This window comes from Sinocyclocheilus rhinocerous, unplaced genomic scaffold (assembly GCF_001515625.1).
Source record: "Sinocyclocheilus rhinocerous isolate Xijiao unplaced genomic scaffold, SAMN03320098_v1.1 scaffold2580, whole genome shotgun sequence".
In the NCBI taxonomy this organism is placed as follows: Eukaryota; Metazoa; Chordata; class Actinopteri; order Cypriniformes; family Cyprinidae; genus Sinocyclocheilus; species Sinocyclocheilus rhinocerous.
Window position 1 is genome coordinate 44,687 of NW_015646382.1, and position 11,985 is coordinate 56,671.

General features: G+C 37.3%; 2 protein-coding genes across 3 annotated transcripts in view; both read left to right on the top strand.

Moving 5' to 3' along the window:
* Window positions 1–6,965, top strand: part of LOC107707733 (WW domain-containing adapter protein with coiled-coil-like) — a 37,248-nt gene extending 30,283 nt beyond the window's left edge. The window contains exons 10-13 of one of the 2 annotated variants that reach the window (XM_016511822.1): window positions 3,892–3,989; window positions 5,467–5,632; window positions 5,745–5,872; window positions 5,957–6,965. In XM_016511822.1, the coding sequence (XP_016367308.1) occupies window positions 3,892–3,989; window positions 5,467–5,632; window positions 5,745–5,872; window positions 5,957–6,026 (462 nt within the window). In that variant the 3' untranslated portion in view covers window positions 6,027–6,965. Of the gene's footprint in view, window positions 1–3,891; window positions 3,990–5,463; window positions 5,633–5,744; window positions 5,873–5,956 lie in introns of both variants that reach the window. The other variant, XM_016511821.1, reaches the window with a different exon arrangement.
* Window positions 6,966–9,376: 2,411 nt separating this feature from the next.
* Window positions 9,377–11,487, top strand: LOC107707732 (BMP and activin membrane-bound inhibitor homolog). Its single transcript, XM_016511820.1, has 3 exons — window positions 9,377–9,537; window positions 10,042–10,317; window positions 11,072–11,487. The coding sequence occupies exons 1-3, from the start codon at window positions 9,462–9,464 to the stop codon at window positions 11,485–11,487; spliced, it is 768 nt and encodes a 255-aa protein (XP_016367306.1). The 5' UTR covers window positions 9,377–9,461.
* Window positions 11,488–11,985: the final 498 nt, after the last annotated feature.

Here is an 11,985-nt window from a genome sequence, read left to right on the forward strand (position 1 = left end):
CAGTGTTGCCAAGTCCACGGTTTTCCCGCGGAATTGGGATACTTTAACACTGTTGCCGCGGGTTGTTGTTCATGTCCGCGGGTTGAAGCGAGCCCAATAACGTGATATTTAGTCCCTGGAATGTGAATTTTACTTGAAGATCCCCGCCGAAAAAGGTGTATTTTACCCCTGGAGTGCGATTTTTACAGGGGAACCCTCCACGAAATGCCATTGGACTAGTTTTATTGCAAAACCTGGCAACCCTGTTCATAGGCGCCACCTGCTGTCAGAGAGTGCGTCTCATTCAGACCTGCTGTTGTTTCGCGCAGATGTTTTATGTAGCAAATAAATAAATAACACCTAAAGTCAGACCATTCTGTTTTTGTTTTAAATCCTGAAATTAATCTAAATCAAATCAAAAACAACTGCCCGTGCAGATCGTGATTAAAATGCAGTGGTTGCCTCTAATTTCAAATGGCTAGATATTTTTGTTTAAAGCCAGTTTGTTTGTTATAAAGCAAATAGCCAATAAATAAATTTGCTTAAAAATCAGTATCAGAATCCAATTTGCTAATTAAAAAAATAAATAAAGAAAAGAAAATCTGAATTCTGAATCAGCTATGACCGGCGCATCACTAATTAAAATACGAAGTAAAAGGCCTCAAATTTGAAGTACAATCTGGGATGTCTTTTTCTATCAATTCTTCAATAGGTAGATCTTGTCTTTCATAAAGGCCGAGGTCAGGGATCTTGGACCTAAAAAGGTTGGTGACCACTGGTCTAAAGCGACGCAACAGCTTTAAGGACCCAGTCACTTGAGAACAGAGTTCAGTCAAACGAAACGTCTCCAGGCAGCATGGCAAAGACACAGCCGCAATTATGCCTTTTCTGTTTGCATGTTTGTAATTGTTTCTTTTATTTAGAATCATAAATTGTGTAATTAGGGGCAGTTCTATCGACTCTTGAATAGGTAGATCTTATCTTTCATAAAGGCCGAGGTCAGGGATCTTGGGCCTAAAAAGGTTGGTGACCACTGGTTTAAACACTGGCAAGAATTAAAAAGAGATGTAATTTATTAACTTTAGCGACGATGCGACACTGCCTCGATTGTGCAAGTGACAATTCCTGTGTCAACTGCAGCGTACAGCTCGCTTATAGTGCAGACGCGATTTGATTTGAAGCCATTTGCTTATTTTGAGAGAGAAAGAGAGAGCGCGCGCAGTGATTCACTCACACCGTTTGTGAAATGTGACCCTGGACCCTGAAGTTTTGATATATTTACGGTGGGAAACCCCTACAGAAAAATAACACAATTTTAATATTTTAACGCCGTTAAAGCACTGGCCCCGCCCCAGACCTGTACGTCATCTTACAACTCACTGCATGATGTAGCTTATAAAATGCAGTTATATGCCAGAGAGCGCGCGCAGTGATTCACTCACACCGTTTGTGAAATGTGACCCTGGACCCTGAAGTTTTGATATATTTACGGTGGGAAACCCCTACAGAAAAATAACACAATTTTAATATTTTAACGCCGTTAAAGCACTGGCCCCGCCCCAGACCTGTACGTCATCTTACAACTCACTGCATGATGTAGCTTATAAAATGCAGTTATATGCCCTTAAAATTAAAGATATTGGGGCAAAAGATATTGGGACCTGTAAATGCGAAAAAACTTTTTCCATTGCAGTTTTGCGAAATAATTCTTTTTCAAATTGCCTGAAAAACCACATAATCCGAGTGTAAAAACGTTTGCGAAATATGGGAGTTTTTGCGAAATTGACGCGTTTCCATTGGGCATATTTTAAATGGTAATAGCGCTGGGCGATATAGCTAAAAAATATATCAACGATATAGTTTCATATCGTTCGGTATTAATAATTGTTGACATTTTTTATAACCTTTTTTAAAACAGAGCAATATAATTTTTTTTTTTTTATTTAACCACTGTATTTTTAAATTAACCCAATTTATTGAGACAAACAACAATATTTTTTTTGTTTTAACAATCAAACACAATAAAAATTAAACATATCTAATTTCTAATGTTTTATATGCAGATTAAATAGGTCTTAAGGAAACTTTTGGCTTGTTTCCCGAGGCCACAGGAGGGCGCAATGAGCAAAATAATGCAGCGCATTAAATGGTCAACTCAAGGAAATAATCTATAAAAAAACGTGCATTACGTCTAAATTGATTCATATAAATCAAATATAATTTCGTAAATTGCATAAACAATTATGAACAAATTCATCATGCATCATGTATTTATGCATTGCTTAATACAAAGAGCCGAATCGCCCATCACACAGATTGCCTTTAAAAACATATGAGACGCAGTGAAAAGGAATAAACCTCCACAAATTCGTGACGTGTTTTCTAAAAGTTGAAACTGTTTTAACTTTGCATGGCTTTCTATACATCTCTTGTGTGAGACGTGAGTGCAACAGTCATATTTGTTCGTCTAAAAAATGTGCTGAATTTGCTTTCTGTGTGAATGGCTTGGTTTCGGTTTTAACCTAATCAAGATCTTCTAAGCATTGAGCTACTATATTTATCTAATATTTTGAATTAACGCAGCAACTGCGTGTCTCGTGGGCTAGACTAACAAAACATTAAAATGCAACAACGTCACTTACATCATCATCACCGCATCTCGTGTGCCACTGATGATGCTCCCTGATGCACACCTAACGTTTGTAGTATTTTTTTTTTTTATTCACAATCTCCTCATCACAGGCAGGCACAGCACTCAATTCAGCATGTGTTCATGTGTGCGTCACTCATCTGCGTCACTCATAGCACGTGCCTATATCGTGCACTATATCGCGCACTATATCGAAAAAAATTTTCTATCGTTATCGAAGAAGGTGTACTGTCGATAAATATCGATACTGTTTTATCGCCCAGGCCTAGATGGAAACACAGCTAATGACTCAATAAATAAAGTGATAGTTCACCCAAAAAATATGTTCATGGAACATAAAAGAAAATAATGAAGAATGTTGGTAACCAGAAGAAAAATAAGAATATTGGTAACCAAGCTGATTTGTTTACCAGTGACTTTCATTGTATGAACAAAAAATACTGATGTTTCTCAAATTATCTTCTTTTATGTTCCATAGTTTGTTAGGCCATTGTAGTCTAAACGTTTGTGTTTTATATATATATATATATATGATCTTTTTTTTCTTTTTTTTATATGGTTAACTACTTATATAGTTGGTTTAAAATGTGTCTTTATTTTAAATAAATGTCATTTTGGTTTGGTATTAGTGCTGGGCGGTATACCGGTTCATACCGAATACTGGTGTTTATTTTTGTTATTATATGAATTTTTAAAATACCGCAATACCGGTGTATGTCGCTTAAACAACGTTCGGAACGCAACACTGTTTGACATAGCCGCTCTTTAGTGTAGATGCATGTTGATTTTATCAGACGATGAGAGAGATTATAAATGAGAGTGACTCCTGGTTAACGTATTAAAAGGGGTCGTGTTTAGTCGCTATTTAGTGTGGTATTTTTTGACAATATTCACTCATCATGACAGTAAAATAGGGCATTCTAAGTCAATATACTGCAGTATTTCCTCTCTCAATCAGTAGAAAATATGGTTAACACCCGGTCATGCATGAAAAAAAAAATACCGTCATGTACCGTGAAACCGGTATAATTTTGAAAAATACCGTGATATAAATTTTTGGTCATACCGCCCAGCACTATTTGGTATTTAGTTGATATTCCTACATTTAAGTGAGGCTTAAGTGTCCAAATACTTTTTGGGACCCCTGTGTATGCATTATGTTCCAACACATTTTATTAAAGTTGTACAGCTGTAGTAAGTATTTTTGCCATTATTTAATTCACATATCTCTTCATATTCCAACTGTTGTTCTTCAATTTCAGGTCAGTGCATCAATTCAGAGACAAGGATCATCTTCCCAGCAGTCCGTCAACTCTGACAAACCTCTGGAATTTAGTGATCCCCGTCTTCACAGGCAAATGTATGGGTCTGTCATTAGGAACCTTTTATTTGTCTGTTAGTAATGTAAAAGCAGCCCATCACATGTTGTCCTACAGCACCATCTACCTCTTCAGTGTTGAAATGCAACCACACACACATTTTGGAGAATGCTGAAAATCATTTACGGTTCCCTTTGACTTTGATTATAAGAATTTTTATCCGAAAAGAGGGTGGAGTAGATGGTGACAATTTTCATTTTGGTGTAGACTATCAATTTATTACATATTTATTATTATTATAAGCATGCACATTATTATTGTTATTTTCAGGGTCGGCCCATCGCATAGGTGAAATTTTTTTTATTTTTTATTATTATTTTAATTAGGGGTGCACTATATATCGAAATATAATAGATATCGCATTATGGCTTAATGCCATAGTCATATCGCGAAGGTTGCGATTTAATTAATTAAAAATACCAATGCGCTGCAGTTTTCAGAGTGGAGTGGGTAATGTGTTTAGCCCATGACACACAGCGCTTCACTCTGAAACATGCAGTGCATTTATTTATTTGCTGGCAAACCACCAAAATAAAAGCAGTTTAATAATTGAATTTGAGCAGAGATGTACCGATTGATCGGAACCGAACGGTTTTTTGTTTTATTTCAGAGTCTGTAAACAGCGTTCACAGAGGCCAGAGACGCAAAGAGGAGAAAATACATTAGCAGGCAGAGCAATCTCACTGTTCACGATGCGCGAAGTATGAAAGTATCTCTGAGGGGAACTGACTGTCTTAAGAAACCGTTTAGATGGCATTTTCCTTTCATCTTGCCTCTGTATAATGCATTTAGTGTTTACAGCGGTAATCAAGGAAACAGTGCACCACTGCTGTTCCTTAAGCACCACCTGCTGTCAGAGGGAATTTGCATTTTCATTCAGCCCATCTGCTGTTTGGTATATTTATGTAGCCTAATTTCACAAAGCTAAAGTCAGACCATTCTGTTTTTGCCTCAGGTTTTGAAATTATACAGTCTAATTTAGATCGAAATATAGTCTAATAAAGCAACTAACCATATTCTTCATGCAGCATAGTTTCATTCTTTCTTGTCTTTTGCTTAAATAAAATACATTAAAAATCAGTTTTGGATTCTGCCATGAAAAGTTAAGATCAGTGCATCCCTAAATTTAAGAATGTCTGAAATTAAGATTTAAATGTTAGTATTGAAGCTGCCTTTGGACGATAAAGTTCTCTAAATAGCTAGCTGAGTTAATGTCTTAGTTTATTTATTTATTTTTGTGCAACCGTCTTATTTCATATGTAATTTGTTTTATGTCATAAAGCTATGCCGTTTCTGTGTGAATGGCGAGTGGTGGAATTGGCTGCGATGCAAGGGGTACCATCTAAAATCTTGTCTAGGGCACCAAATTGGTCAGAGCCGGCCCTGGTTATTTTACTAAACAAGTAACTATTTAAATGGTTCTCTTTCTTTAATAAATGAATTTTTGTTTTATAGCAGTCAAGAGGGCTTGTCGGGCTCTAATTGCAGTGCGGGCATCAGCGTTACCGCCTCAGGCAGCACCTCTCGAACCCAAAGCACTTTCACTCCTTCTCTAGCATTGCACTTTGATGAAAATCTCATCAAGCATGTTCAAGGCTGGCCTGCAGAACATGTGGAGAAGCAGGTACGAGCATGCCTTTGTCTCTTCAACTGTTCATCGATCTTCTAATGATCGGACATCAGTTCTCCAACTATTAAAATTCTCTTTCTCTTTATCTTAAATTCCTGTCACCCAGGTGTCACGGTTACGTGAGGATATCCACAATATGGGAACCCTCTACATGTCGGAGATCTGCACCGAACTTAAGAACCTTCGTTCTTTAGTGCGAGTATGTGAAATCCAGGCCACATTGAGAGAGCAAAGGTCTATAACCCCGATTTAGATTAAATGATCAAATATACGTAATTAAATGACTTTTTATGAATCTTTTTTCTTCTTTTCACACAGGATTCTGTTTCTGAGACAGCAGATCAAAGAACTTGACAAACTGAAAAATCAGAATTCCTTCATGGTTTGAGAGGTGGCTGTGGAGCTCATGGCAGTCTCTCTCCAAACATGTCCAGCCCCTGGTTGTTTGGACCGCTGCTCTCAGTCCAAGCTCAGATTCGCAGTCAAACTGTAGGCTGCAATGCCTGAAATGGGACAGAGAGAAAGGAAGCTTATAAAATGCTTATCAAGGCAACACAAGGCCCTGAGATGATAGATTATTTTCACTGTCTTTTGACATACATTGCTTCTCTATTTTCAGATCCACAGGTGATTATAGACATATTCAGAGAGCGCACTCCAACTCAGACTAACCTTTGAGGAATCATGCAGTCGATCTGGTGATTCATGTGGTGGTTTTTCAGGGTTATACCTGTGTTAACAGTTCATAAACTTTACTGTCACACTGGAGACCTAATATCCCCTTGTCCTCCAGTGACTGACAGTGATCATGAATGATGTCAGAAGGGCTATCTGTGCACAAGGACGCTTCCAGCTGCGCAGGCATCTATCAAAGTGACCAACTAAAATAAACCCAATGTACTTAGTGCTCATTCTCAAAAGTTAGGCATGACTGGCTGATTCTCTGCCCCTCAGAAGGATTACATAGGATGCATAAGTGATCTTCCTTAATTCACAGCAGAAAAATAAATGGGTGGTAAAGATTTCTGAATAGGTAACGTGGCACTTAAAAGCTTTTGCCGAAGTGGTAGACGCACATTTTCTGAGTTTCTGGCCCTGATGGGGTTGTCACTATCTGCCTTCAATGTTTTTTGATCTTTGCAGTGCTGTTACACATCTAACGGAGATTATTTTTCATGCTGCACCCCAGCACTGTTTGACTTTTTTTGTATTAATGTTGTTTTGATTTGTTTGTATTTGCTCAGTTGTTCTTTACTCAAAGAATTGTTAAAGGAACACTCCACTATTTTTGAAAATAGGCTCATTTTCCAACTCCCCTAGAGTTAAACAGTTTAGTTTTACCGTTTTCGAATCCATTCAGCCGATCTCCGGGTCTGGCGGTAGCACTTTTAGCTGTAGCTTAGCATAGATCATTGAATCTGATTAGACCATTTGCATCTCGCTCAAAACTGACCAAAGAGTTTCTATATTTTTCCTATTTAAAACTTGACTCCTCTGTAGTTACATCGTGTATTAACCAACGGAAAATGAAAAGTTGCGATATTACGCAGCGCCTGAAAATAGGCTTATTGGAAGTTACCTAGCTGGGGTATTTTCAGGCGCTGCGTAATATCATCGCAACTTTTCATTTTCCGTTGGTCTTAGTACACGATGTAACTACAGAAGAGTCCAGATTTAAATGGGAAAAATATAGAAACTCATTTTTGAGCGAGATGCTAATGGTCTAATCAGATTCAATGATCTATGCTAAGCTACAGCTAAAAGTGCTACCGCCAGACCCGGAGATCTGCTGAATGGATTCGAAAACGGTAAAACTCAACTGTTTAACTCTAGGGGAGTTGGAAAATGAGCATATTTTAAAAAATAGTGGAGTGTTCCTTTAAGTCATTCCTATATTGCCCAAGTTAGGAGGATGCAATGAGAGGATGCCATATTTTATACATGAGCTGTGGTTGCACATCAAAAATGCATCCTTCATGGACCAGGAGGACCACAAGGACTGTCCAAGCTGACCTACTGGGGGAAGAGTATGGAGAAGTACAGGATCAGATCACGTTTGTCCTCATCTTTTACGTAAAATATCAACCAGTCTATAGAAAAAACTAAGCATTTAGTCAATTTGTCAGTTTGACAAGGATGTGAAAAAAGGCAAAACTGGTGATTCCTCTTTGATGTTTGCAATGTCATTCATAGTTTTGCTTCATTGTTCTTTCTGTCTTCACTGCCCTCTGATGCAGGGTTTGAACTTAGACCAATTTTAACTATAGACTGTAAATGGAGTTCACTTTCAGAATAGAGATGGGTATGTTGCTTTGTATATGGTTTCTAAAACTAAAGGAAATAAACAATTACCACATAACATTTTGGTACGTTTGCTTTTTTGCATTGGTTTGTTTAAGATGGTTTGCATGCGATGATGAACTAAAAGAACTCAACCACATGATAAAGAATTTGTTCATGTTCGCCCTCCTGTGGAACAACGTTTCACTTGCATTTGGAATCTGACAGTTACAGTGTTTTGAGTTATCTGTTCAGAATCCGGCATAACAATAATAACCCTGTAAAATGTAGTATATGTTTTGTAAGTATTAACCATTTTATAAAATCAATATATTAGATGCATTATATATAGTTGTGGTCACAAGTTTGTTTATATACTTGCAGAATCCGCAAAATGTTAATTTTAACAAGATAAGGTTAAAAAAAATAGTTTTTCTTTAATACTGCACTGAACAAACCTTCACACAACAGATAGGCCTACTTCACAAATACTTAAGACAAAAATAAGAGCAGAATTTTTAAAATAATATTTACGTAAGCTTGATTCTTCATGCGATGGTGTTTTTATGTTTTGTGATAATTGTTGAAGGGTCTAAACTGCTCACTTTTCTCAAGAAAAATCTTCCAGGTCCTAGTTTTACAACATCTGCATATTTGAACCCTTCCAAAAGTGACTTCATGATTTTGAGCTCCATCTTTTCATTCTGAAGACAATTGAGGTGCAAACGTTTACTGATGCTTGAGAAAGTAACAAAAGATGCAACAACAGATTTTTGAAATGGATAACTGTGGTAAATTGTACTTAATCTTCTGGGAAACATAAACCTTAATGTATATATTTATACATGTATAACCTATATTTGGATAAATCCTAATACTGTTTTGAAATAATTCATGTATTTAAACGTGTGTCTATTTAATTGTAATAGGGTTAGCTTTGCTGTGACATATCTACCGTTTTTTTTTTTGATTAAGAGAAAATAAGAATTCTACTATTGACAATTGGTATTTTTACACACAGGGGTCACTGAGTCAAGCCATGCTTTCCCTACAGAACGAGAGTTAAGCTGTATTAGCTGTGCATGGGCACACGGGGAGGCAACAGTAACAACTCACACGCTTGTGAATGAACAGCCCTAGCGGCTCGATGACTCTTATAGGAGGAGCTGCTCTCATTCTCAAGTCTTCAACATTTAAGAGCACTCAAGCGGAGTAGGCTATATACAGGAGATTATCCTTTTGAGCAGTTGTGGATTCTGAGTATTTCGCATCCGAATTAAAACAAAAATGGATTATATCTAACATGTCTTTTTAATCTTTATTCAAACAACTGCACGTAGGCTTTTCTGCGCACAGATGATTTTATCTGGGAGTCTTGAAGAGCAGCGAGGACTGAACCACGATGTGATCGTCTGTATCCAAAAATGTTACGAAAAGTTTTGAACGAAGCAAGTTGGAACACATTGTGGACAGTAATACCGTGTTTTTGGCTATAAAGTCCGTATCGATGCGAATCTGAAAGGCAAAGAAAGTGTTTTGTCCAATGCAGCGGAACAGCAGTCTCGTTTCCATTTGGCTTCAGCTCGAGCTCTGCGCAATGGCTGTTCTTCTCACTAAAGGTGAGTGAATAACTGCTCATATGGCCAGAAGAGTTTCCAAATTGATATATGTATGATTCAGTGGAACTACAATTAATTGCATTTGTAATAAAACCAACGAAGTGTATTTTTTATTACAAAGTTTGTGTATTAATTTTATTATTACGCAGTAATTACAACATGAACGCTAAAGTAAAGTACGACCAAAGGTTTTTGAACACCTAATTGTTTTTGATTTTTGATTTTCCACTGCACATTGTTTTGCATTGCTGGGTTTGTGACATAAATGAGCACAAATATCAATGCTAAATGTCAGAGCAATTATCCGGAGCAGAATCTTTACAAGAACCGAATGCCTTGAAGCCAAATTCCAAACATGGGATCATATAACCTTTTCTTCCCCATTTGGAAACTAGGTTTTAAACAGGTTTTAAGTTGGAAAATGAATATTTAAGTTCTTCTAAGTTTTCAGTTTGAGTGAAGTACATTCTATCAATATCAGTAATTTCTCCTTTCTTGTAACAGGAGAAATACGGTGTTACTGTGATGCCCCCCACTGCGTGGCCACCGGTTACATGTGCAAATCGGAGCTGAATGCCTGCTTCACCGACACCTTAGACCCTCAAAGCACCAAGTCTCCTTTATCTCATGGGTGTTATGACCCTCTGTTGAACTCTGGAAAAACTTGCCATCCAGAGTATGATACCATTCATGGATCTGCCACACTTCAGTGTTGCCATGAGGATATGTGCAATTACAGAGGCCTGCAAGATGTCACATACAGAGGAAGTGAAATCCATGGTACGTGAATGAGTATTCTTTAGTTATTGCTAGTGATAGACAGATAAATCAGCCAATTTTTTTTTATTTCAGTCATTAACTCTGCCCACTTGGCCTGTTAATATAAGTGCCTATTGAATTCTACCAATTTACCAATTTATCATCTGTGAATTACCTACAAACAGTCTTGTCAATGATTAATTCACAGCTTTTGTTTTCAAATATTTTGGGGAATTTTGAGATATTGAGATGTTGTGAAAGGAAACGTTTAAAATGTTTAAAAAAAGAAAAAAATTATAATAATAAAAAAGAAGTTGAGAAAAAGTTCATTTTCAGAATATCAGTTGCATCTCAATTGTTTTACTTTATCAGCCATACTGGTTTCTAATAATATTACTGTGCATGGGCACATGGGGATGCAAGATCTGAACTGGAGCTTCATTATCAAATTTACGATATTTAAAAACAACTTTCCCTCTGTGATTGATAGATGGTTGTGAAACAGAATACATTTCATTTAAATGGTTAGTTCACTCCAAAATTCTCACCCTTATGTTGTTACAATCTGTATGACTATTTTAGAAAAAAACATTTTTCTCCAATGTTGTTTTGTACCCCATTGACTTTCATTGTATGGACAAAAACATTGAAACATACTTCAAAATATCTTCTTTTGTGTACCACAGAGTATCATACAATTTAAAAATGTATGTCAATGTTTTTCTTCAATTGCTACATAAAAATATGGCTCTAAACATTCTCTGTTCTTATTCAGACAAACGACGACACCAAACCGAAGGCAGCCGTCACGTGATTGCGCGACTACGGGAAATCCCTACCTCCAAGGAGGTATGGTTCCGTGCTGCGGTCATCACCGTACCAATTGCTGGTGGCCTCATCTTGGTTCTCCTCATCATGCTTGCCCTGCGTATGCTTCGCAGCGAAAACCGCAGACTGCGACAACAACGGCGAGAAATGCTGTCTCGCCTTCATTACAGCTTTCATGGCCAACACCTCACCAAGGGTCATGTGGCCAAACTGGACTTAGAGTGTATGGTTCCAGTAGGAGGCCATGAGAACTGCTGCCTGACCTGTGACAAGATTCAGCAGTCCGATCTTAGCAGCCAAAGACTGCTTTCATTGGTCAGCTGGGGAAAGTACAGCAGCCGAAGCAAGCTGGAGTTTGTGTGATGGCTTTAGAATTTGCTTTCCTCAGCAGGACTTTTTTGACTAAAACAAACTTTTTTTATTTTATTTCAACCCTTCTAAAGGAGGTACTGCAAACGAGAACTCAAAAGAGAACACCTGAAAGCTCTAACCATATGGTTGTTGCTCTAGAAGCACTTTACTTGAATTAGAGACTTGAAAAGAAGACTGCTTGTATTATAGGCTGCGACAAAGAGCGGCTACGTGCTGGTATTCTTTATCGCCGAAGGATTCCAAAAAATTTATTTTGGTTTAATCATTTGCACTTTTTGTATAAAGAAACTATTGTTTATTTGCTTTAAAGGGGTCATATGATGCTGCTAAAAAGAACATTATTTTGTGTATTTGGTGTAATGAAATGTGTTAATGCGGTTTAAGGTTCAAAAAACACATTATTTTCCACATACTGTACATTATTGTTTCTCCTCTATGCCCCGCCTTTCTGAAACGAGTCGATTTTTACAAAGCTCATCGGTCTAAAAA

Bases quoted from the DNA above. Each gene is read 5' to 3' on its own strand.
- LOC107707732 (XM_016511820.1), top strand. From the start codon at position 9,462: ATGCAGCGGAACAGCAGTCTCGTTTCCATTTGGCTTCAGCTCGAGCTC. The intron at 9,538-10,041 runs GTGAGTGAATAA...TTCTTGTAACAG, and splicing joins GGCTGTTCTTCTCACTAAAG to GAGAAATACGGTGTTACTGT. The intron at 10,318-11,071 runs GTACGTGAATGA...GTTCTTATTCAG, and splicing joins CAGAGGAAGTGAAATCCATG to ACAAACGACGACACCAAACC.